The sequence below is a fragment of the Rutilus rutilus genome (assembly GCF_951802725.1).
Source record: "Rutilus rutilus genome assembly, chromosome: 4".
Classification (NCBI taxonomy): Eukaryota; Metazoa; Chordata; class Actinopteri; order Cypriniformes; family Leuciscidae; genus Rutilus; species Rutilus rutilus.
The window spans coordinates 44669651-44697258 of record NC_140212.1 but is presented as its reverse complement, the minus strand read 5'-3'; the positions used below and the strand labels follow the sequence as shown (position 1 = coordinate 44697258).

The window sequence follows — 27608 nt, the reverse complement described above, 5'->3', positions numbered from 1 at the left end:
GGAAGCAACGTCAGGCTGAACAGTCTTCCAGAAGAGGAGGCCAAGATAAGTACAGCAGAGGTAAGCCTGGAGGTCACAGCATGGCATTAGTGAGCAGAGGTAATGTCAAGCTTTTAACCTTGACTATAACTTTGCGTAGCCAACCTTGTGAAGCCATCCTGGATACAGGCAGCTCCTACTCATTAATCCAGGAGTCATTGTGGAGGAGATGGAAGGATGAGACTGAGTCTTGGCGGTCTAGTCGGGGACAGACATTTACCCTTGCCAATGGCCATATCCAGAGGGCGTTGGGCGAAGTTACTTGGGAGTGTGCCCTGCAAGGATGCACAAACCCGTTGCGACTATTCATCATGAGAGATGAGGACTTAGCCTTTCAGCTCATATTAGGCCTTGAGTTCCTGGTAACGTGCAGAGTCAAGTTGGATTTTGATTCCTCCACATATTCATTGCCTGGAGAGAAAGAAACAGTACATCCTTTCTCTTGTTATGACCAACCACCATCAGTTAACATACACTGTGCACTGCCAATAGTGCAAGTATCTAGTGACACCACAGTTGCCATCAAGGATTTGGTGGGTCTTGCGGATGCCTCCCGTACAGAGAAGAGGCGTTTAGAGGGGTTGCTGTTTAATTGGCCGACTGTTTGCACAGATACATTAGGTAAAACCTCTGTCATTAAACACCAGATTATAACTAATGACCCTGTTCCAATACGGAAAAGAGCATATCCCGTTCCAATCAATAAGCAAAACTTCATTGATGAGGAAGTCAAAGCCATGCTGAATAAAGGTATAATACGACCATCTGTCTCCCCATGGGCAGCCCCAGTAGTGCTAGTGCCCAAGAAGGATGGGGGTATACGTTTCTGTGTGGATTTTAGAGCACTGAATGCCAAAACCCCACTGGATGGTTTTCCCATGCCTCAGATACAAGAGATCTTGGAATCTGTCTACGGAGCAACAGTATTCAGTACCCTAGACCTCAAGACTGGATACTGGCAAGTGGTGATGGATGAAAGTAGCATCCCAAAAACAGCTTTTGTTACCAAGTACAACCAGTATGAGTTCGTTCGTCTACCATTTGGATTGAAAAATGCTGGAGCAACGTTCCAAAGGCTCATGAACATAGTTCTACAAGATCTTATTGGTAAATGTTGTTTTGTGTACATAGACGACATTGTCGTGTACTCCAGAGACATCCAGCAACACTTCCGGGATCTGAAGAAGGTGTTTGTTGGGCTGGAATCGGCTGGCCTAACCCTCAACCTTAGGAAATGTAAATTGGTAAGGAAATCACTGACTTTCCTGGGACACATAATTTCAGCGGAAGGCATCAAGACAGAGGATTCCAAAGTGGAAGCTGTCAAGAATTTTCCTGTGCCCAAAAACCTTAAGGGAGTTGAGCGATTCCTAGGTCTTGCTGGGTGGTATCACCGATTTATTCCACATTTTTCAGAACGTGCTGCTCCACTTCATGCACTTAAGAGGAAGGGCGTACCATGGAACTGGACTAAGGAGTGCCAACATTCTTTTGAAGATTTGAAGGATGCCCTACAAAAGACCCCAGTTCTGGTGCCCCCAGACTCAAGTAAATCATTTAAAGTGCAGACCGATGCAAGCGATTTAGGACTTGGAGCTGTCCTGACTCAGGATTCGGAAAAGGGAGAACACGTCATCGCCTATGCATCCCGTCTGCTTCAAGGAGCTGAAAAAACATATGCCGTTTCAGAGAAGGAATGCCTTGCTGTCGTCTGGGCGGTTGAGAAGTGGCGACAGTACCTAGAAGGGAAACCCTTTGAAGTTCTGACTGATCATGCAGCACTCACTTGGGTATTCAACCATCCTCGTCCAACATCAAGACTTACTAGGTGGGCTATCCGACTCCAGGGATTTGACTTTACGGTGAGATACCGAAAAGGGAGATGTAATGTTGTGCCTGATTCGTTATCCCGTGCAGTGCCTGAGGGAGAGCCACTGGGAAGTGTTGCGGTATGCCAGGCAAAGGATGTGAATGGAGACTTACCGATCAACTGGGAAGAACTTGGTCGAAGCCAAAAAAGTGATCAATCATTGCAGCCTCTGTGGGATGAATCAAAGCATAGCCCTATCGACCCCCAACGTATCCATTATGTTGTACAGAACAGCTTTCTGTTCCGATGTGTCCCTGAAAGTCAAAAGGGTCATACTTTGCAAGTAGTCATCCCAAAGGATCTCCGGCAGCAATTTCTCCAGTTTGCACATGACAATCCTTTAAGTGGGCATCTTGGACGCATGAAAACATTGCGGAGACTACTCAACGTGGGGTACTGGCCAGAAATCCAGCGAGATGTATGGGATCACTGCAAACAATGCCAAACCTGTCAGCAATACAAGCCACGTATATCCAAACTTTCTGGAACCCTTCAATCTACTCCGGTAAAGGAACCCGGATATATGATAGGCATTGATCTTATGGGACCATTCCCAAGGAGCACAAAGTTGAATGAGTATTTATTGGTTTCTGTGGATTACTGTAGCAAGTGGGTTGAGGTGTTCCCGTTGCGGTCAGCAAAGACACCTTTGATAACTAACATCCTTATCAAAGATATCTTTACCCGTTGGGGGGTACCTACGTATTTGGTATCAGACCGAGGACCACAATTTACCTCACAACTTCTGAACGCTACCTGCAGACAATGGGGTGCCATTCAAAAACTTAGCACTGCATACCATCCGCAGACTAACCTGACAGAAAGGGTGAACAAAACTCTCAAGACTATGATTGCCTCATATGTCAAGGACAATCATCGGAATTGGGACCAATGGATCCATGAGTTCAGGTTTGCAATCAATTCAGCTTGGCAGGTGAGTACGAAGTATACCCCAGCGGAAATCGCTCTGGGACGCAAGTTGAAAGGACCCCTTGAACTATTCCAATATCGTTCGCCTGATCCTGACCAATCTGCGTATGAAGTTGTTGAACGTCAGCAAGCACTACTGGAGAGAGTAAAGGAGAATGTTGCAAGAGCCCAAAGCAGACAACAGAGGTACTACAACCTGAAGAGGCGGCAAGAGACCTTCCAGGAAGGGGAACTCGTCTGGGTTCGTACTCACCCGTTGTCTCATGCAAGGGATGCCTTTATGGCCAAACACTGCATGAAAAGAGGTGTATCCGGACCAGTATACTCCTGTATACACTGCTGGAATTCGGAAGAATCCGGGAGTATACTGGCCGGATAGCTCAAATTCCATGGGTCTGTATATATCCGTATACATCCGAAATGATACCAAATCGGATGTATGTTGTGGACGTATACTCCCGTGCTACAGCCATTTGTTGCCATGGCAAGTAATCCCTCAAAGGTTTTTTCAAGAGAACATTTTCACACCTTTGTGCACCTTTTGGCCTTCCCCCCTATTGGTCCTTTTCTTTTAAAACCACTCCCATTACCCAGACCACTATTGGAGGACAGGATACATTGAAAACCCAGGAAAGTGATTTGATTGGTTACTTTTAGAACATAACCCACCCTAGGCCTTTTCGCACAGTGATTTGATTGGTTATAGGCCAGCTATGCAGATATTGCTCAGTATACACTAAACCCCCCTTACCCCAATTTTAATACATTCAAATATAATTTTAAAAACACACACAAAGAACAATGAGAAAGTCTGACATTTTTATTAAGGTAAATAAAACATTACAAAGAGCATTATAAACAAGCATTAAAAAGGAATGGGGGAACAAAAATATTTGAGGGGATGAAAATTTAAAGGAACAAAAACAAATATAACATGAACATTATAAACATACATTAAAATGAATGGGGAAAAAGAAATGTTAACAAAGGTGTAAAGGAATAAAATACAAAACGTGGAGATCAGCAACATGCACATCAAAAAGGAACAAATATACAAAGTATACAATATAAAACAATTTAAAATCAATAAATAAATATAGAAATTAAAGTGTATATATGTAAATATTCATTTTTTCAAAGTGCCACGATGCACTGGTGGTGTGACGTAGCGTGGGTCAGCCTCTAGTCTGGTTTGTAGTACCTGGCAGAGAGCAGATAACTCTGTGGTTCTGTTTGGTGGAGACCTCAGCATCCACACTGGCCTTCCATCAACAATAGCATCTTCATCAGACATCAGTTCTATTGTTGCAGTCTTCCACAGTTCCCTTTATGTGTTGGGTTTGTACAACACTGGACATGGTCTCCAACAACTGCAAAACATGACAGTAATTTAACCACTAAAACACAGAGAGGAGGACAGTTACATTCTGAAGAAGAAAAAAACAACAACTGCTTAACCAGTTTCTTAACTTACCCGTCTCTTTCGTTGACGGTTCTTTGCAGTGTTCTTCATAGTGTTTCTTTTCTTGGCCTTTTCAGGCTGAGCCAAAGAATACTTCCTCCGCAAAGTCTCAAAATACGTCTTGCAACCTGTTAAATAAATCATAAATAAATGTAATGCCAATAAAACTAAGTAAAACAGAGGACATTAAAATGATTACAACATCTTTAAGATGACCTTTTGCACATTCAGGGTCAACGTCTGTAAAAGTTGTCCTTAATTCTTCGAAGAGATAAGTGGTCACAGCCAGGTTATGTGATGAATTTATTCTGGGGGAAAAAGTTGCAGGCATCATTAATGAAATTCAGTTTTAGTATTTCAAATCCATATAGTGTTAGATTAAACTAACATTTACAGTATACAATACGCAGTCTTACCCGGTTTGTGGATCGTATTTGTGTGGGTTGTTCTCTGAATTATGGAGGCGCTTTACGGGTTCCTGTAAAGTTTGAAATTAAAAAGCGTTTAAATGGATTCACAATCTGCAAGAACCACAAAACTGAATTTTCAGTTTGAATAAGTTGGCCATCACAGTAAACATAAGAGACAAAACATATCAGTTCATAAGTCTTTAAGATGTCACGCAGCGCCTCTGATATCTTACCGGTTCGTGCCGCCTTCTGCCTATACAAGGCCACCAGTGCAGGTGTGTGTTGGTCAAGCACAGCATAGAACTGGTTCCGTATGTTGACGTTTGTAATGCGTTGGAACTTAGCACAAAGCTACAAAAACAAACAAAAATAATTATATAAAAAGACTAATACTCGATTTGCAACAGAAAACACATTTGTGATGCAACATGTTCCGTTAAAATACATTGTTGAGCAACATGGTCACATGCAAAGTGATAGTTCTTACACACAGTGAATAGTGGCATTTGCTGTTCCACTTGAATGTGATACATATAAAAAATTTGGCAGTGAAATATGTGTGAAGAGTGGCAGAAAAGAGAAGTGAGTCTGTTTTACCTGTGATTCAATCCGAAGAGCCGGCCATTTCCCCAAGAAGTCCTTCACCTGCACAGATAAAACAATCAATATGAAACCAGTCAAATTATGCAATCAACCTCTTTAATGACAAATTAATGATACAAAATTTCAAGTTAATGTAACTTACCGATAAAGTTGCTCTCTGGTGACAATGTAGGTCTGCACATGCACACAAAAACAGACAGCAAGATATTTAATTTTTAAGAGACGTTTGATTGATGCTAATGAATTAGGCTCCAAATAAAAGAAATGGTGAAAAATAGTTACAGACTAAATTAACATTTGAGTCACCTTGATTTTGGGGATGCTCACTGCACTCCTTCCACTTAAACCTATAATGAAAAGACGTTTGTAAAGGGTTTAATAAAAACTTGCATAGTTCATTCGGTAACTATTATGTCCATAACCTTAACTTTGTTTGAGTAAAAGTTAACGTAACTGCTAACGTTAGCCACTAGCTCATTTGGGTGCATCAGCATGTAGATAACATCACATTGAACTTGCCAGAGCAGGGCGCTTAACACAAACAGCAGCAACACACTCAAAAACAGAAGGACTATCGCTTGCTGAAAAGAGTTATTGACTAACGTTAACATTATTGCCCTGCCACGACATTAACAGTACACAGGATATTATCTGTAACTAGCAGGCGGACTGACGGCAATCGCGCCCGTGGCACCGCGCTTGCAACTTAAAAATAGCCTCGTCTAAGTCAAATATCACGTGTAATATGATATTCTTACAATATTACAACAAGCAAAGTAGTTTTGAAGTGTTTTGGTTTACTTACAAGTTGTTTCATTCTTGATACACGTCGCTCAAGAGGGTAGCCATCTTGGACAGATTTTTCAGGTAACGTCAGCTGCACGTCATGACGTCATATCACGTGATCGACAGTACACTTTAAAATAGTGAGTAAACCAGCGGTGTTCACTCAGAAACGCTGAGGCACACAAACATAAAAATACATAGGCTATTTGTTCATAGACATTAATAGTTTAAAGGTGGATTAAATCAGCAAGAGATTTTAACTGTAGTGACCTCGGTCTTCAATTCAGTGGAGTAGAAAAGCTCAGGTTCCTTCTACCTTTTTAATAAATATCAAGTCACCTTTATTTATACAGCGCTTTTTACAATACAGATTGTTTCAAAGTAGCTTTACAGAGATAACAGGAAAGTAATGCAAGACAGTTTGTTTCCAGAAGAAAATAGCTTCACAGTCCAGCTTAAGTCAGTTCAGTGGTGATTCATTTTGTTGTATAAATAAATAAATAAATTTAAATGTGGATATATATAGCCACTTTGGAGAAAACCGTGATGTCATCGTCCAGCTCAGCTCAGATCTCATATAATAGTGTCAACGCAGGCAGATCAATAATATTGTTGAATATTAAATTAAATTTCCCCAACTAAGCAAGCTAAAAGCCAATTGTAAAAAAGGTGACAATTGTTGTTGTCTGCAATTTGTAAAACTTCACAATAAAATTTGAGATATTCTGAAATGTTTGGTTCATTTTTCTTTATTTGTTCCATTAAATTTATTGCTGGGAAAAAAATTAATCGCATCCAAAATAAAAGTTTGTGTTTGCATAATATATGTGCGTGTACTGTATATAATTATTTTGTATATATAAATACACACATATGCATGTATATATTTAAGATTTTTTTATTTTTATTAAATTATTTATATTTATATATAATATAAATTGTGTATAAATGTATATACAGTATATACATGCAGATATTTCTTAAATAAATACATGCATATGTGTGTATTTACAGAATAATTATACACAGTACACACACATATATTATGCAAACACAAACTTTTATTTTGGATGCGATTAATTTTTTTCCAGCACTAATTAAATTCCTTTGTTTATTTCATTAAATATTCAGATGTTTTTGTGAACGTATATGTTCAGACTGGGTGTTTATTTTGTCCTGTTTTTATAAAAAATATTTGATTAAGAGACTTTTTTTCATGCAGTGGTTTTAAGGCCCTGACACAGGCGACGTGAGCCAACCCTAGAGTCGGCTTTAGTCATTGCTAGTTCTTTGACGTCGGTTTTGTGTTTCAGGTCCTTAAGAATTTATTTATTTTTCTGTACAAAAAGCTTGTTTGCTTTAGCCTATAGTAATCCAGAGATAATTCTCAACCCTGAAGTCCTCCCTGGCCACCCCTCCCTCTGAGAACAGCCAGCACCTTTAGTGTCAGTCATTAACATATGAAAGGTCTTCACACCTAACCGTTGTCAGTCCTCTCACACCCAGCAGTGTTTCAGCTGTATATGTCCGTGAAATTTCACGGATTCCTGTATATGTCCGCATATGTGAGGTTTCCGGGTTTATCTGGAAATATACTGTTCCATGTTACTCTGATCCGCTTTTTCCCGCATACATCCGGCAAACATCAAATTACACAGGAGTTTACCATGCCCGTATTTTGCCGGATTTGAGTCTTTTCATGCAGTGAAACTAGCTCCTAAGTGGCATGGGCCAGCCAAAGTCCTGAAACAGTTGAATAACGTAAACTACAGAGTTGAGCTGTCAAGCGACCCTAAACAAGTTGAGACATACCATGTAGAAAATCTGAAACGGTTTTACGGCCAGGTCAGGCCTTCTTCTGAGAGGGGGGGTGTGTAACAGTTCTAGTAAACTGTTACCTATCTCCTATGTTGAATGCAAGTTGTAATTTCACTCCCTGCCATTAGAGGGCACTAGGGAGCCATTATCTGGGAGATCTCTCCAGGCCAGAGAGTTAAAGGAAGAGGGAAGTGTGAGTTAGGTATACCTGTTAGCTGAGAGCACATGCTCTTTCCATGCTTTCATTTGGAAAACCCTGTTGAGGAACTTCTGTGTTCGATATCTCAATGTGAGTTGATTTATTTGTTTCTTTAACATTAACAAAGGTTTATAGTGCGAAAGTATTTTGCTTGCTGAACCTCATGTTGTATTGTTTGTTTTATTTTGATCAGAGGGTTTTGGTATCTGCTTGATATTGAGGGCTTCTCAACTGGTTCAAGTTCTTTGTGTCATTATCTTCAACGTGGAAGTATATCCGAACTCCTGAATGAAAAGACACTTTTTCTTTGGATTAACCCTTGATTGAACAAATGTGGAAGATGTTCTTCTAAACATCCTAAACATCTACAATGGTGTGATGGACCAAAGACATTTGTGCTAACTTTGGACTTGAATATTGGGTGTACATTTATAAGATTTTCCTTCCAAACACTCTGCCTCATGTAATTTTGTCAAGACATTTTGTATGATCTAAAAATGTATACTGTACCTAAGGGAAATATAACTGTTGGTAAATGGTGATTGATCCCTCCTCATTTATTTATGTGACCCTTGACTTTAGTGTTACACAGAAATGTAATAAAGTAATCAAATCTAGAAAATAACACTGCATATAAACTTCATTGTATAAATTAAATAAAGATGAAACATTATTTAAGTGTAGCGGGGCTCTCTCTTCTAAACGAGGAGCGAATATAGGCACACTACCTCTAGCTTAAACATGACTACGCCACCCTGTTTACCAGGGAAATATTAATATTATGGATCTAAGATTTTACCCCAAGACACACAGGAACGTGATTGTCAAGAAGGGCTAGAGACGTGGATACCAATAATACAAAAGCTTTATTTAAATACTCACAATCATTTTTAAAAGATCTCAAATCTGGGTCATCAACATTCACAATGCAAAAAGAGACCACGAGATAAAAGGAGGCCGAGGCTTAACGGCAGATGCATAAACTCAGTAAGCACAAGGCTTCTATATCACTCTCAGCACCCTGTGTACAAGTATCAGCACACACACTGCAATAAAGTCAAGAAATAACCACACAGCACTCTGTGACGAGCCCTCCACCAACGCGTAAGGACCTATTAGTGGCCTGCCCTGAAGCCTCGGCTCCTGTAACGAGAGCAGAAATATTACTACAGGTCTCACTATGCAATAACACTCACTCCAAACATACACAAATACTCAACATTTAAATTGGTCAATCAGAAAACAATACTACAAACAAACAAACAAAAAGAGAAAATCAAAGTTTTAGTGCCAACGCTGGGTATTACCCTCACTGACCTTCTACCAGCACCTCTGAAGTAAATCACAAATCGAACAGCTACAGTACAACACTGCAACACACTCAAAAGTAAACCAATAGGACAGTCGGTAGCACAAAATAATGATAACTAATATACTGGAAAAATGAGAAATTAAATACCAAAAACAAAACAAATACAAAACAATTTGAAAGTATAGTGTGGAAGAGACTCAGCGATCACGGTGGCACGTACTGGAGAACGAGCGGGCGTCATATATGTGTATATATATATGTGTGTTGGGAGAAGGGTTGTTATCGAGAAAATCTTGAGGTATAAAACAGCAGCGTCAAATCAGCGTTGCCCACCAGGCGCCGCAGAACATATATTCTCCTTTAAAATACAAACATAAACATACTTACAATATTTAAAAGAATGAGCGCTATATAGTTGGGGGCCTTAAGCACATAAATAGGTATTTTCGCGCAAATTCATCTAAAAGCGCCAAATTTGGCACAGATGTAGCTCAGGTCATACCGAGATGATTTAGCTAGGGCGCCGGAGACAGCGACCCTCGGGGCCAAGATGGCTGCCAAATCCAATATGGCCGCCGCCCGAAAAGGGTTCCGGCTTTAACTTTTGAACCACATGAGTTACAAATACAAACTTGATATGTTTTTCAGCTTAATTGATCATGAGAAACACATAGGAATGTTTATTTTTATGACCCAGTATATCTGGACCCCTCGATCCTCCAATTCCAATATGGCCACTGTCCAAAAAAGCAGTTTGGGCTGTAGTATGGGGCCTTACACACCATTGTTCACGCAAATTCATCTACAAGCACCAAATTTGGCAAAGATGCAGCTCAGGGGATACTGAAATGATTTAGCCAGGGCGCCCGAGCCAATGGTCCCTGAGACCAAGATGGCGGCCAAATCCAATATGGCCGCCGCCTGAAAGGGTTTTGGCTATAGCTTTTAAGCCAGATGAGATACAAATACAAACTTGATGTCTATTTTACCTTCTTTGACCATGGGAAACCCATAGGAATACTTACATTTATGATTGGGTATATCAGGACCCCCCAAATTCCCTAAATTCAATATGGCTGCTGTCTGAAAAACGTTTTTGACTACAAATTGTTAACCAAATGCGCTACAAATGAGGATGTGGTGTCTATTTTATGTTTATTGACCACAGGAAGTCCATTGGCATATTTATATTTATGCTTGTGTAAGTCTGGAACCTGTATTCTTTTCAAGACTGTGGTTGAAAATCCTTTTTTTACTACAACTTTGAAGGTTATTCTCAATGTTGATTCATTTCCTTATAAAAGTTAAATGGATTTCAGTTTACCACAGGTGAATACATTTCAAAGTGTAATCATATAAGAAAGAATAAGACACAATTATTATTGCAAGGCAATATTTATATTATGTCAAATTGTTAAAATAATAATATAGTCAATTTTTCCAAAACTCTTAAAGGTTTGCTTAGCATAACAAAAAAACAGCAATAACTTAAAAAACAACAGTGAATTCTCATGGTCTCTCACATGAATTATCATTATCACTCACAATCACCGGATCTCTCATTGTCTTCACCATCATTGTTTGTACAAGCACCCTCACATGCACATATAGAAGTGCAACGAACTCCGGCTTTACAGCACTTACAGTGCCCTCTACATGCTGTCTTGCAGCCACAGTGGAGGAGAATGGTGCAGGCTTTACTGGCGTCTCCGAGATTAGTCCAGTAAGGTTCCCAAGTCTTGCTCGTAGAGTCCCGAAACCAACCCCATGCATTAAACTCTGGGATATCTTGCTGGACAGAGGTTGCCTGATTCCAGTAGAAGCTGGCCTGCAGCAGTGCTCTTTTGATGTGCTGAATCAATGCAGCTTGGGTGGGTGGCAGGTTCTCGAGAGACTTGGTACCATTCGAGAAAAGGTGATGTCTAGCTTCATCTACACGGCTGGAACCACAGCTCTTGCTGTACATGATGATGACCATACGCTCCAGTCTTTGGACATGGACGTCATTGTTGATCTGTTCAGGCTCCAAGGTGAGGGTAACCAGAGATTCTGTGAGATCTGGTGTTGCCTCCCAAGCTGCCCATGCACTCTTTTTCCCATGGCACAGGAAGGCTGAGGTTGTGTCACAGGCTGTTAAAGCGTGGAAGAGTGGTAAGGCTAGTGACTTCTGGGGACCAAGATCCTTGCTGATTTCATGAGCAGGAATGTCCCTATAGTTTTTTCCACCTGCAAAGCTGATCCAGAGCTCTGTGAGGCCAAGTGTGTTGAAGAAGCGGATGGCAAGGATGACAACATCGCTGTCGACAGACCGGACAAATGCCTTTTTATGGCCATTGGCCCCAGCATGTGCAAGATGCAGGATTATTCTTGTATCTGCTTCTGGATGATTACAAGGCTGAAGGGCAGACATGTCATACCCTGGTCTGTTGGAGAGTACAGCATCTTTCTTGGTGGAAAGGAGGAGTTTACCTGACATGCCATGCTTGGTTATCTCTTCACTGATATATCCAAATAGTTAGATATATAACAATATATCCAGTATATACAGTGCTATGCATAAGTTTAGGCAACCATGCTAAAGTTGACTAAAAAGAGGAATAAAAAATCATATTTTGCAAATTTAACTTAATGCCTTATTTTAAAAAATTAGGAAAAATCCAACCTTTAAGGACACCAATTTTCTTTGTGAATGAATAATGTATCGTAAATAAATAAATGTTCTTCCTTAAAAAACAGGGTGCATAAGTTTGGGCACCACTATGTTAAATTCCCATAGAGGCAGACAGATTTTTATTTTTAAGTATTTTTTTTTTTTTTTTTTTAGGATACTATGCATCCTGATAAAGTTCCCTTGGCCTTTGGAATTAAAATAGCCCCACATCATCACATAGCCTTCACTATACCTAGAGATTGGCATGATTTTATTTCAGTTAGCCTAATAGCTAGTTTGATTTGCATTGAGAGATGATCTTATGGAAAGTACTCCATGCCAATCTCTAGGTATGGTGAAGGATATGTGATGATGTGGGGCTATTTTAATTCCAAAGGCCAAGGGAACTTTATCAGGATGCATAGTATCCTAAAAAAAAAAAAAAAAAAAAAACTTAAAAATAAAAATCTGCCTGCCTCTATGGGAATTTAACATAGTGGTGCCCAAACTTATGCACCCTGTTTTTTAAGGAAGAACATTTATTTATTTACGATACATTATTCATTCACAAAGAAAATTGGTGTCCTTAAAGGTTGGATTTTTCCTAATTTTTTAAAATAAGGCATTAAGTTAAATTTGCAAAATATGATTTTTTATTCCTCTTTTTAGTCAACTTTAGCATGGTTGCCTAAACTTATGCATAGCACTGTATATATATAATAGATATATCCAGTTACGTTTTGGAATTGGATTTCTCTCATCTACTTTAATTCTTGATCCGGTTCCTCTGCATTGGTGAGTTTGTGTTTTGAGTTTCTCCTCTGGATATGTATCAAACACAATATCCAATCACGTGACAGATTCATAGCTCATGTGTGACCTCACAAACCCAGCAATATTGGTGTTAACGTAGTCATGGAATGTTTTTTCAGTAGTTGGCCGGACCATTTGGACCATGAGCTATGAATCTGTCACATGAGCTCATCATGTACAGCAAGAGCTGTGGTTCCAGCCGTGTAGATGAAGCTAGACATCACCTTTTCTCGAATGGTACCAAGTATCTCGAGAACCTGCCACCCACCCAAGCTGCATTGATTCAGCACATCAAAAGAGCACTGCTGCAGGCCAGCTTCTACTGGAAATCAGGCAACCGCTGTCCAGCAAGATATCCCAGAGTTTAATGCATGGGGTTGGTTTCGGGACTCTACGAGCAAGACTTGGGAACCTTACTGGACTAATCTCGGAGACGCCAGTAAAGCCTGCACCATTCTCCTCCACTGTGGCTGCAAGACAGCATGTAGAGGGCACTGTAAGTGCTGTGAAGCCGGAGTTCGTTGCACTTCTATATGTGCATGTGAGGGTGCTTGTACAAACAATGATGGTGAAGACAATGAGAGATCCGGTGATTGTGAGTGATAATGATAATTCATGTGAGAGACCATGAGAATTCACTGTTGTTTTTTATGTTATTGCTGTTTTTTTGTTATGCTAAGCAAACCTTTAAGAGTTTTGGAAAAATTGACTATATTATTATTTTAATAATTTAACATAATATAAATATTGCCTTGCAATAATAATTGTGTCTTATTCTTTCTTATATGATTACACTTTGAAATGTATTCACCTGTGGTACACTGAAAACCATTTCACTTTTATAAGGAAATGAATCAACATTGAGAATAACCTTCAAAGTTGTGGTAAAAAAAAGGATTTTCAACCACAGTCTTGAAAAGAATACAGGTTCCAGACTTACACAAGCATAAATATAAATATGCCAATGGACTTCCTGTAGTCAATAAACATAAAATAGACACCACATCCTCATTTATAGCGCATTTGGTTAAAAATTTGTAGACAAAACCGTTTTTCGGACAGCAGCCATATTGAATTTAGGGAATTTGGGGGGTCCTGATATACCCAATCATAAATGTAAGTATTCCTATGGGTTTCCCATGGTCAAAGAAGGTAAAATAGACATCAAGTTTGTATTTGTATCTCATCTGGCTCAAAAGCTATAGCCGAAACCCTTTCAGGCGGCGGCCATATTGGATTTGGCCGCCATCTTGGCCCCAAGGGTCGCTGGCTCCGGCGCCCTAGCTAAATAATTTCGGTATGACCTGAGCTACATCTGTGCCAAATTTGGCGCTTTTAGATGAATTTGCGCGAAAATGTGCTTAAGGCCCCCAACTAATACAAAGTGGACGTTTCACGTACCTTTAACTCATAAACCCGTCGCCCATCCACGCATACACAGGAACGGGACACAACATCCCCGAAGCACGGGAATGCAAAGGGAGAGCAGCAGCCGCTCAAAACTCACACCGCGAGCCATCCACGCAGCTATAAATCACACAGTCATTACGACAAATCCCACATCTGTGTTTACTACCTAGCTCAACCTCAAAGCGGAAACGCTGCAGGAACAAGGGGCGGTCCCACAAGCAATGACGCGACACTCAAACGGCAGGCACACGCAGGAAGTGACTACATGTTCTTTTTATACTGTCCCACCCTGCTCGTAATTGGACCCGCACTACCCCAAGCACATTAGTCTAATTACAGGGCCACATTACAGCGTCACAATACGTCCCACTACACTTTGAATTTTGAATGCTCTTTCTCTGCCATAATTTTACTCTTTGTAGGTTCCGCGCCTCTCTTGCACTCCTCAAATCAAACGGGTGCGCGCATATGGGCAGATCTTGTAGCAACAGGGGTGGTAGCCATGGTTGCGAGAGTAAGTGACAGTCGGCCAAACCAATCAATTGTTTCATCCCGGATGGAAATAATGAGCTGTGTTTATAGTAGATTAAAAGGTCTACAGTCACTCGATTTTTATACTCTCTTTTTCAGAGCACTTACATTTTAATTATGTATTGGTATATAAAGATAGTTTAAACAAATTAGAAAAAAAGTTTTTTATAAAAATCCTACCTACCCTACCTTTAATGACAAAACTATCCTTTATCTCTTCGTCACAACATGCATATTTGAATATTTACTCATCATCAGTTAGTTATCAATCATATTTCTTATCGTAAATCATTAATTGAACACATATTATGATTACAGAGCAACAACAGAGTAACAAAACACTCACCGGTGTTCTTCGAAATAAAAGTATGAAAAGATGTTTCTTCCCCCCGGATTTCACTTGAAAAGAACTTAAAACTTTGTCTTCACACTATTACTCTCTTTTATAATAATCACACTCTAAATCGTCCTTTTTTCTCTGCTCTCTTTCTCGTTTTTGGAAAAAATGGCGTTTCTTTTCAGCTATTTTAACTCATCACGGAGAAGCGCCCTCTATTAGAGAACAGCAGTCACTACACTTTTTTTTTCAAATTAAGAGTCTGTTTACTTCCTACATTTAAAGGGGTTATACTTTCACTGCAGTATATCATATTATGCAGGGATGTAGTGGAGGCTAAACGCACGTAAACGCCGTTTACGCACCTCCCAAAATTCGGAAATAGCGTTTATCCACCTCCAAAGTGCGTTTATCCACCTCTAAATTGCGTTTATCTACCTCTAAATTTCACGTTATTTGAGCGGACTTTGCTTTTCCAGTGCGTGATCGCCGATCGGTACATGATTCGAGCATTTGGGCCGTTAACGACAGAGCAGAACGCGCAGCGCAAACACGGAGCAGAACATTGAGCAGAGAGCGAAGCGCCCGACACACACACACACACACACACACACACACACACGAAACAAAGAGAACGGCGCACACACGGAGCAGAAAGACACGCTAGTCAAATTACTAAACAAGCTGCGCGAGAATGAAACCTGATCGCCGAACACGGAGGGGCGGGACGGCATATTTTCGGCCTTTTCAACAGCAGCCGCAACAGGAACGTTTTTTATTTATTTTTTTATTCATTACAGGCAGCTGGTTTAATGTAGGGACTAGGGAGCATGTCGATACCCAACTGTACAAAAGATTCAGAGGGAATCAAGCCTGCACCAGGTTAAAGACTTTTCCCTCTACAGGGAAACACTGATCCACATTTGTCTGACATATTATAGACCAAACAACTAATCGATGAATCAAGAAAATATTCAACAGATTAATCGACTGAAAATAATCCCAAATCCCTAATCATTATGTACAAGTGCATTGCATTGGAAGCCCTGGATATAAGCCTCCCTTCTCTATCTCTCTTAAATAGTTTTGTCATTTAGTAAACTTGATAGATTTCAACCATATTATTCCTTCTTGAGTCTCTTTAACAAGAACTTAGATTAATGTATGAATTGAATAGTGATTGTGTGACCTATGATGAGGGAACAACCAGTGATACCCTTGGTAGTACCATCAAATGATAGCCTATAGCGATGTCATCAGAATACACACATACACCGGTAGGCAGTGGCCCACCTTACCGGGTGACCACGTCGTGGTCCACCAGAATTTATAGTTTACCCACCTCTTTTTTTACCACTACACCTCTGATATTATGTTGTTATCATACAATATCACATCAGCAAGAGGGCCGTTTTCCCCTGCACAATTGCAAATGTGATATTTATTTGATATAACAGTTAAATTAACAATAAGTTAACATTGTGAGTACATTTTTAGACACAATATTGTCAATATTGTTTGGTTTCCCTTTATTTCGCTGACGAGAAATTCGAAAAGAAACCGTAGCAGAGTCTCAATGCAACAGACAGCGAAGATTTTTTTAATGGAATCCGTGTTTTGAACGAATCAATTTAATGATTCAATGAACAATCACTTGCTTTTCCTAAATGAATCAGCCGTTTGAACGAATCTGATGAATGAATGTTAGCGGTTTTAGTTTCACATTTAAAGTACCCTTTAATTAAAACGTTAATATTAGAAATTAGTTCATATTTAAATATTGAATTAAAAAACAACAACAATCTCATAGCTTTATTTATGCAATTGTAAATGCAGTGTAAATATATTAATGCCAGATCTGATGACGCTTCTGTGTCACCTCAGCACTGCAAAGATGGATTTTGATTTAATGATTTAATTTGACTGGTAACAGTGGTATTGTGTTATTATTATAATATAATTTAAGTTGAATGTTAGAATTTGACATAAAAGGTGATGTATACATCTACAAATGTCCATATATAGGTGAAAATGCCCCTGGAAATCAGTTTAAGGTGGCAAATATTACCCCTTAATAAAAATGTTAATTTTGGTCACTGCTGTTCACAACTGACCACTGCATAGAATATGAAAAACATGAATATCTTCGTGAGTCTGCTGTCAACAACAGGCCTAAACCAGCCATGGCGCCAAGCACAGAAACACAATCAGTAAAATATTATCTAATTATTATCAACAAAACTTTGAATATCGAGACATATGTTTGTCAATATTATATAATATAATATGTCCATGCCAGGATAAAGAACTGAGTTTCTGAATAATACACCAGAGCTTCTTCTGCTTCTTCAGCTTCACCAGGGAATCTCTTGTTTTTACGGTGACGTCCCTGTTCTGTGGAGAGAGAGTTTAGGTTCAGTGTCTGATCTCTGGTTTGCCCCAGTGAAGCTTCACTCCTCCGAGAGCCAGCATCTCTTCTTCAATGTTTCTCGCCTGTACATCCAGTGAAATCTCTCCAGACTGAAGGACTAAATCACAGTCTTCAATGTGTTCAATACTTTGCACCAAACTGTAAGAAGTACAACAGCTTCTAAACACATAAAGTACTTCATCCTTCCCTCACATTTTGTAACAAATCCTTCCCTCGCGGGTCAAAATAATCCGAAGCCCTAAAATTATACTTCATTTTATTTTGTCTAGAAAGCTTATTTTATTTCATTTTGATATTTTTCTATTAAAAATGTTTTTTTGTTTGTCTTTTTGTTTTTGGGGGGGATTTTTAGCTATTTTGTTATTTTATTTACCTTTAAATTACTAGATTTGATCAATAGATAAATAGTAATTTAAGGACATTCCTCACATTCTTTCAACTTAAATTCAAAATAACTCACAATGTCATGCATAACCCTTTTAATTCAAAAAAGAAATCATTTGAAATGAATGAATGAGAACTTGATTTGTCCAGTGTTTGAGTGAGTCTCATCAAACGCATGTTAACAGTCACTGGTCGCCATCTACTGGCTGAACATTGTAATAGATAGTCTACAGTCTTTACTTGAAGCGCAAGTAACATTAGTTTCAAATGTCATTTACTCATTTGAATCGCTGTATTGCAACATCAGTGTTCATATCCGGACTATTAACTTTATCCCGATTCTGTAGTTATTACGTGATGTTTGCAACACAGAAACAGCAATAGTTGGTGAGGCTGTTGAAACACACAGTCGGGGCCGCACTAACACCATAAGGGCCCCTGGGCTTCACCTCTTCAGGGACTGATGAATACTAATGATAATAAAATAATAAACACTCATGTCTTTGGAAACGATCATAATGGAGTAAATCACCTTTTGAGAGTAACATGGATAGTGCTTCAGTTAAGGATTGTATCAGTTACATCGTTACGCCACCAGGTGGCGACAAGTGAATCATTCCTCATTCATTGAGTCATTCATTCAAGAGATTCGTTTAAAAACGGTGATTCATCCGGGAATAAAACAATGAAGTATTTATGAACGAGTCACTAAATCATTCAGTAAAAACATTGTTCATATAAAATATACACATATATCACTGCATGAACTACACACATAGTCTGAGTCTGTCTGGCATATTTTGCACAGGCTATTTAGTATCTAAACTTTCATACAAACAGTTTTACTCTTTCAGTTAGAATTTCATATAAACAATAAAACGTTACTGTCTAAAGAGCAAATTTATTATAATGCTAAAAAATGTGATCATGGGGACTAGGACTTCCTTACAAAGGTTTCCTTCAGCTTTTCCGGGAAGAAAAATCCTGTATGACGTCAGAAAAGTTCAACTCTTTGGATTGACGTGTGTGTCCGATGACTAAGTCTTTGTTTTGTATTTTTTACCAATGCCGACTTGAAGAGAACGTTCCCCCGATGCATTAGTGACTGGGAATGTCCACATTTGGGAATACGGTGGGAATAAAGACTGATTTAACATCCGTATTCTTAATGTATTCCTTAAAATGTTCCAATTCATCAAGGAAATCTTCTTGTAAGTCACAACTGTATGTGAGATGAGCAAATGTGTTGTGGTGAGAGTTCAGTGATCTGGTGTAAAGATCCAAACATGTTGTCCAGTCCTTTGTAGGACTCGCATCTCTTGCTTACCTCAGCAACACGTTTATCAATGATAACAGTAAAAACATTGACAACAAATGTATGTGTATCTGACATTGCAACATCACAATCAGGGCCTCATTTATAAGCGATGCATACACATAAAACCGGCCCTGAAATAGCCGTACGCCACTTCACACACATGAGCTGTGATTCATACACACACACTAGAAACTCTGATCATGTGTACGAACATCTGGAGACGGAGCTGTTTGGAGATCTGAGGGACTGATGGAGGAAAAACACTTTAATATTCATTATGATTCCTAATCATAAATATATTGATGTTCACAATAACAGTTTAAAGAATGATTCAAAGAATGATTTAAACTCTGTTTTACATCTGATATACACATTTAGATTAAATATGCCATTCTCATTAATGGAGGTAAGCACTAAAATTACATGAAATCATTACAAGAAGTTACAACATTTTTAATATTCGAACAAATAGTAGTATTAGTAGTGTATGCGCTGCTGTTGAACACTTCTCCTGTGTCATGCTGTGTTTTAATGTTCGCTCAGCGCATGTTAATAGCAGAACTTGTGATCTGAGGAAATATTTACACACAAATAATGATCAATAATGCACAATAAGTTTCCAATCTGTTTCCATAAAAAATATAAAGCAAATAAAAATACTATTTGGCCAGTGGAAAAGATTGAGAAAATTGTATTTTTTACTATTTGATTTATTTATTTTCAAAACCAAGGCGAGGATCAGCTACTAAATGATTTTTAGCAATATAATGTGACTCACATCCATATATCATATTTTCCTAATGTCTTGTGCTGTTGAACATCGGATCACGTGGATGAATATGCAAAGTTAGTAAAGCGCTTGCAACGCCAAGGTCATGGGTTCGATTCCCAGGAAAAGCAAGGACTGATATGAATGTAAATGTGTACTTTGAAATGCAATGTAAGTCGCTTTGGATAAAAGCTTCAATAAAATGCATAAATGTATATGTAAATATTACATCTTGGAAATCATCTTCAAACCCCATGAGTTGCTGTCACGTGTTCGAGCCTGCCGTTGTGATATGACATCACGCTCTGATGCGTTTGTTTATATATAAATTCATTATAATATATTTATATAAACATGAATTCAACATATAACAAATATTAACACAGTCAAAATTCATCAAATATACAATCTACTCGACTTTACTGCAAAAAGTATTATTTTAATCCTGCCAAGAGGTCACGCACCACATGAAAATGACACCATGTAAATATTAGAATTTATTTAAAATATAATTTTGACAAGATAAATATAAAATAAAATAAAAATTGACAAGAACAAATGCATAAAACCAGAGAAATGTTATGAACTCTCAGAACCTCAAGCATATCCTAAAAGAGGTACAGAATGACAAAAAGAAAGAGATAAAGAAAGAGGACACACACAATGACACATGGGTAGTCAGTCAGTCAGAGATAAATGCTAACAACATTTGAAACACACCTTAAGAAGAGTTTGTTTTCTTCTTCCTCCATCCCTGTCAGATCCAGCCATCGTTTTACACTTTACATTTATCATTTCTCCATCCAGAGCTCTGGCAGGATTTACATTTAGTCGGACAGATTCTTTAAATAAAAAAATAACTATTATAATTCATCTGTCGGGTTTATGTGTTTTGATATGTGGCGTAAGTTTGCCTGTTTGAACTTATCATTAAGACCAGATGGGAAGAAGATGAATGTTATACAGTCATTTCAGAAGGTATTCTGATCCCTTCACTTTATGTGGACTATATTATGTTGTAGACTTCATTTTAAACAAATACAATTTTATTTAAATTTTTTTTTTATTTTGAAAGAAAACGGCCTATAAAAGTTTGGTCACCCTGCATGGTCACTGCTTACCAACGCAAGCATCACAGCCTGTGAATGGGGAACGTTTACAGATATTTGAGGAACAGTATTAGAAATGTAATATTGAAAATGTCAGTAAAAATAAAATGAATATTTAAAAAAAAAAAAAAAATTTACTGCAAGTAAATTAAAGTACTTGAAGTTTACTACAAATTTGATCACAGTCTCACTATCAATCTTCTCGTGCAACTCTTGGCAATAAAGTGTCAATGTTTTTCCTATAATGATGAAAATTAAGCAACACTATGTTTGTCTGGATAAAATAAAATTGCAGCTCTGCAATGATAAAGTTATTGCGTTTGTGTGTTTAGAGGCTTGTTGGCGTTTATCCGCTTTGATATGTTTGCTGTTTCTTCATGTCCACTGCCGTGTGTAATGTAATGTCTTCTCTAAAATAGGAAGGACAGTTGTAATGGAGGGTGATTTAAACTCTTGAATAAAGGTCCTTGAATGATGGTTGTGAGACATTATGCTGTTTGCATGTGCATTGTTTTGTTTGAATGTGACATGAAACATTAACAGAGCTGGTTTCGGCATATTAGGCACATGATTAAGAGTGAGTGTGTGCATATTTTGAAATGACCCTGTGAGGTCACACACTTCACACAGCCCAGGTACATTGCCTAGTAGATTAAATGTGGCTTTTATGACAATAATTAACAGATGTTAACAAAGAATATATGATAGAATATATGATAGATGTAGGAGGAGAGCGCTGCCAGGAAAGTCTCAAACACACACACACACACACACACACACACACACACACGGCGATTTGCACATTCACATTCAAGGATAAACTCGTACATTTTAAACATTCAAAGGTTTTTTTGTGCACAGTTGTACATCTACGAATTGTGTTTTGCATTTGTGAAATGTATTTTACGAATATATAATTTTATTTTGCGCATATGAATTGCTTTTTGTGAATTTTTTTTTTCACGCACGTACATTTTTTTGTGTACGTAAACTAGGTTTCATGCATGTGAAATTGTCTACGCATGTGAGAATCATGTTTTTTGTGTGAATTATATTTGAGACAATTCTGCCTCCATAACAAGAAGAAGAAGTCGTCATCATAGGTCACATGATATCGTCATAGGTCACATATTGTAATAATTATACTGAAGAAGTAACAGATTTATAAGATAAAACTCGTTTAATTCAATTCAATTCACATTTATTTGTACAGCGTTTTTCACAATACACATCATTTCAAAGCAGCTTTACAGAAAATGCATGAGTCCATATTATAATTTACAGTGATCTGATATCAGAGGAGACTGAGTCCTGACTCTGTGTGTGTGTGTGTGTGTGTGTGTGTGTGTGTGTGTGTGTGTGTGTGTGTGTGTGTGTGTGTGTGTGTGTGTGTGTGTGTGTGTGTGATGAACTGAACTGAGAACAAAACTGAACAGAAGCAGGAGTGTAAATAAACACACAGAACAATAATCAGAAACTCAAATATGAACAAAAACAGCAAAACTAAACACAACCCTGACAACAACTATAATAATAACATGATAAATGCTGTAAATCACATGACAACTACATTTACATTTATGTATTTACATTTATGTATTTGGCAGACGCTTTTATCCAAAGCGACTTACATTGCAATAAAGGTACACATTTTACATTGTATCAGTTCTTGCTTTCCCTGGGAATGGAACTCATGACCTTGGCGTTGCTAGCGCCAACGCTCTACTGTTTGAGCTACAGGAAAGCCACAACTACACACACACACACACACACACACACACACACACACACACACACACACACACACACACACACACACACACACACACACACACACACACACACACACACACACACACACACACACACACACACACACACACACACACACACACACACACACACACACACACACACACACACACACACACACACACACACACACACACACACACACACACACACACACACACACACACACACACACACACACACACACACACACACACACACACACACACACACACACACACACACACACACACACACACACACACACACACACACACACACACACACACACACACACACACACACACACACACACACACACACACACACACACACACACACACACACACACACACACACACACACACACACACACACACACACACACACACACACACACACACACACACACACACACACACACACACACACACACACACACACACACACACACACACACACACACACACACACACACACACACACACACACACACACACACACACACACACACACACACACACACACACACACACACACACACACACACACACACACACACACACACACACACACACACACACACGTTTCTATAGAGAATCATGAGATCCTTCATTCACACAGGAATTGATCAACAAACTGTGATATTGATTCATTGTCTTGAATATGTCTTATTTTCACAGCAATAGAGAGACAAAATAAAAGAGTGAAAAAACAAAGATAATAATAAAAAGATGAACATCAATCCAGAAACCCCCACTAACAGGTTTAGTACAGTATACAATATATTACAGCAGAAGCGTCTTTAATAACACACACATAACCCACAGCAGAGGAATCATGTTTAATAACACACACACATAACCCACAGCAGAGGAATCATGTTTAATAACACACACATAACCCACAGCAGAGGAATCGTGTTTAATAACACACACACATAACCCACAGCAGAGGAATCATGTTTAATAACACACACATAACCCACAGCAGAGGAATCATGTTTAATAACACACACACACACACACATACAAACACACACAACCCACAGCAGAGGAATCATGTTTAATAACACACACACAACCCACAGCAGAGGAATCATGTTTTGAACAGATCCGAGAAGTTGAGATAAAACATCTCTGAATGTCTTAAACTGAGTTTAGAGTTGAAAGTCTAGTTTTGCTCGTATCATCCAGACATGTTTCAGTGAGTCTCATTGTGTCTCATATTTCCTCTCTCTTCTCTGTGTATCATTGTCTGTTTCTCTTTATTTCACTGACAGAAGTTCAGCTGTGTTATTAATGTAATGAAGAGACAATAAGAGACTCTAGAACATCTCACTGTCACTGATTTATCACGCAGCTCAAAGCATTATGGGTAGAGTCTCTCATCAGGCTATTCTCATTCATCAACACAGTTTCACTGATGATCCATAATCAACCCTAAACCCAGGATAGAGTGTGTGTGTGAATGTGGTCTGGACTGTGTGTATGAGGCTCAGTGTGTCAGAGACGCTGTAGAAGGACAGAGTTCCTGCACTGTGATCCACATACACTCCTGTTCTACTGTGATCCACACACACTCCTGTTCCACAGCTGACGGGCTTTACAGGGAGTTTAGTCTTTATCTTATTGTGTGTGAATGAGTAACCGGAGGAACAGCAGAACAAACTCCAGGACTGATCATTATATCCAAACACACACTCTTCACCCGATCCCTTCCTGCTGATGCTCTTATATGACACTGATATACACACACTTCTTCCTCTCCACTCAATCTCCCAGTAACAGCGTCCACACACACTTGATACACTTCATCAAATCTGTCTGGATGATCAGGATACGGCTGGACTCTGTCAGTGTCAGTAACCACTCTGTTCTCCTCAGACAGACGGAGTTCTTCATTCACTGTGTTCGGATCCAGAGTGAACTGATGAGAATCTGATGGAGAGAAAACACACATCAGTGAATTACAGAAACTTTCTATCTTGAGTCTTCATTTCAGATCTGACTCGTTCATTTAGGATTGTAAGCAACCAATGATAATAAAGCACTTTCTGACTGAAATCGCCATGGTTACCAAACAGAAAAGATAGGATTCTTATGTTCAAATATTTCTGTAATCAGGAATTATGAAACTGTCTGATCTTTTACCTTTTTTTTAAATTGCTTTGCCACAATTTTCACAAGCAAGAATTACATTTTCAAAACTCTTCGTACTAATATCACAACAGATCATCAGAAGTGTGTGTGTGTGTGTGTGTGTGTGTGTGTGTGTGAGAGAGAGAAGAGAGAGAGAGAGAGAGAGAGAGTGTGTGTGTGTGTGTGTGTGAGAGAGAGTCTGTGTCTGAGAGATAGAGTGAGTGTGTGTGTGTGTGTGTGTGTGTGTGTGTGTGTGTGTGTGTGTGTGTGTGTGTGTGTGTAGACGTACATTTGCGTGGTCCTGCTGTAATCCTGATCTCTCCTCCATGATCCACACTACAAAACACACAGTGAGAGTTAATCAGTAAACACACACACACACACACTCTCTCTCTCTCTCTCTCTCTCACACACACACACACTCGAAGAAACACACTCGAGAAATTTGTAATTTAATTCGAAGACACGTCCCGTTTCTTTATTTCCGTTTGTCGCCGCCAATGGCGTCATATCCGCGTTGTCCCTGGTTTCCGCTCGTATTGCCATTAACCAGAGCCCTCTGATAGTAACCAAAGCGACAGCCGCAGACAACTGTGTAGTTCGCAATGTCTATTTGCACGCTGTTGTTGTTTCGTTCAAACATTATGGACCATGGCAAGCAGACTTTGGATAAAAAACGAGAATCAATATCAGCGCGGTGTTTTCGAGATGCCGAGAGCTCCACGTCCGAGACTTCGACCGCTCCTACATGTGCTTTATTAAACAGGCCAGGGTTGCCAACTCTCACGCATCTGGCGTGACACTCACGCTTTCAGCATCAATCTCACGCTCTCACGCACACGCAAGAAATGTCACGCCAAAATCCATTTTTCTCCCCTCTCAATCCATTAGTTTTCTGTTGATGACTAGACCACAGCGTATTAATGACAGGAGAGGAGTTTAAGGCCCACAGCTGTAATATCTGCCTTCAACATTCTCACTGCAGTATATTCTGATCGTTGATTCGCTGAAAACCTTGCACCTGATACGTCAGTTGCGTGTGAAAAGTTCAGAGAGAGTTCAGAGCATAGGTTCAGAGTCGGAGCCACTGATGCGCGTTTGAAAGTTTGGATGACAATCAAGGTAAGCAGATAATAAAATGGTGTGCCTTTCACTCACGGGCGTAATGTCCTATGTGGACATGTCCGCCCCTCTTTTCAAAATCCCGTTCGTCTCCCCCCCACTTTCAAATTAGTTTGTCATGATTTTTTAACCGCAGGCCGTCTTCGCCACAGAGGAGCAGGACGAGCAGGACACGGAGCGCCGGCCTGTGTCAATGCGCGCAGCCGGGTCCAGGAACGTTGCTTGCACACAAATACCTCACTGAAAGTTATAATGAGCAGGTATCGCGCTGTCTGTGAAATGTCCTGACGCACACACTCACACACACAACGCACAGAAAGACTCGCGCCAGTATTGAGCGCACAGACAGCGCGTCAGAATCAGTTTTGCTGGGCAGTTCTCTTTCGCGCTTGAACGAACAATAACACACACCAAAATGCCAAAATGTCCGTTTTCTAGAGTATCCTCATAACAGAAAAGCAGTCTTAAATTAGTTACATAAAGTCTTAAATGAACAAGAGTAAATGAGAAAATGAGATGCGTGAGAGCATGTCAGCAGCGGCTGATTTTAAAGTGACAGCAGCCACTAATTCTGTAGTCAGTAAAGTTAACCAAAGAACAAAGGGAACAGAGAAAATCACTCACTGCTCTTGACTAAAGAACGCCTGCAGCTTTAATAAGGATTAATCTATATTTAATTTATAATTTACGCAGTGCGGACTGTTTGATAACCTAATTCAATTTCTGTATATTTCATACCTGTTAGACAGGAAGGGCACATGTAAATATTACATTTATTTTTGGGTTTATGTGAGGATAGTTTTAAGTTCACTTATATTAAAAGTTATTATAATTTTCACAAGTAAAAAATCATTTTCATGGAGACATCAGTAGCTACAGTGATACTGGCCTTCATTCATAAAAAAAATGCCATTAAACAATTATTTAAAATATACAACTTTATGTTGTTTCTATATTACAGTGGAAATTGAGTCTCGCATTATTTAAATTTTATTTGCACACAAAACATTAATGGTGAACATTTTTGACTTTATAAAATGATTCTCTCAAGTCTTGGCAATTGGCCCCTATTAAACAATAAAGAAAGTTATACATTTTTCTTATGCATAGTTTAGTAGCCTACTACATTCTTTTTGGCATAATTTATCATTCTAATCAACTTAATTATTTCCTGGATTTTGTATCACCAAAAGGTATGTAAATGCAGGAAATGTGATTAAAATTGTGAAAAACAATGTTTTGCTTTTTTTAAAGTGCAAAAACATTTTCCTCCATTTTGTGTCCCCCCCTCTTCTCAAACCAAAGTTACACCCTTGCTTCACTACAGACATAGCCTTGCCTAATCAGTCTGTGTGCCGAGAGTACAGACTTCA

General features: G+C 39.0%; 1 protein-coding gene and 1 long non-coding RNA gene across 2 annotated transcripts in view; both read right to left on the bottom strand.

The window, feature by feature from the left end:
- The window catches only part of LOC311289545 (protein NLRC3-like), a 138366-nt gene that overhangs the window by 72855 nt on the left and 37903 nt on the right, over nt 1-27608 (bottom strand). Inside the window, exons 6-7 of the mRNA XM_084407634.1 lie at nt 25403-25449; nt 24785-24912 (exon numbers count right to left, since the gene is read on the bottom strand). Of these exons, the coding sequence (XP_084263760.1) occupies nt 24785-24912; nt 25403-25449 (175 nt within the window). The remainder of the gene's footprint in view (nt 1-24784; nt 24913-25402; nt 25450-27608) is intronic.
- On the bottom strand, nt 3646-6876 carry LOC311289577. Its single transcript, XR_014627154.1, has 8 exons — nt 6120-6876; nt 5621-5661; nt 5457-5488; nt 5309-5356; nt 4945-5062; nt 4718-4779; nt 4518-4609; nt 3646-4429 (listed from the first exon to the last, which is right to left on the bottom strand). It is a non-coding gene; the product is annotated as an uncharacterized lncRNA (long non-coding RNA).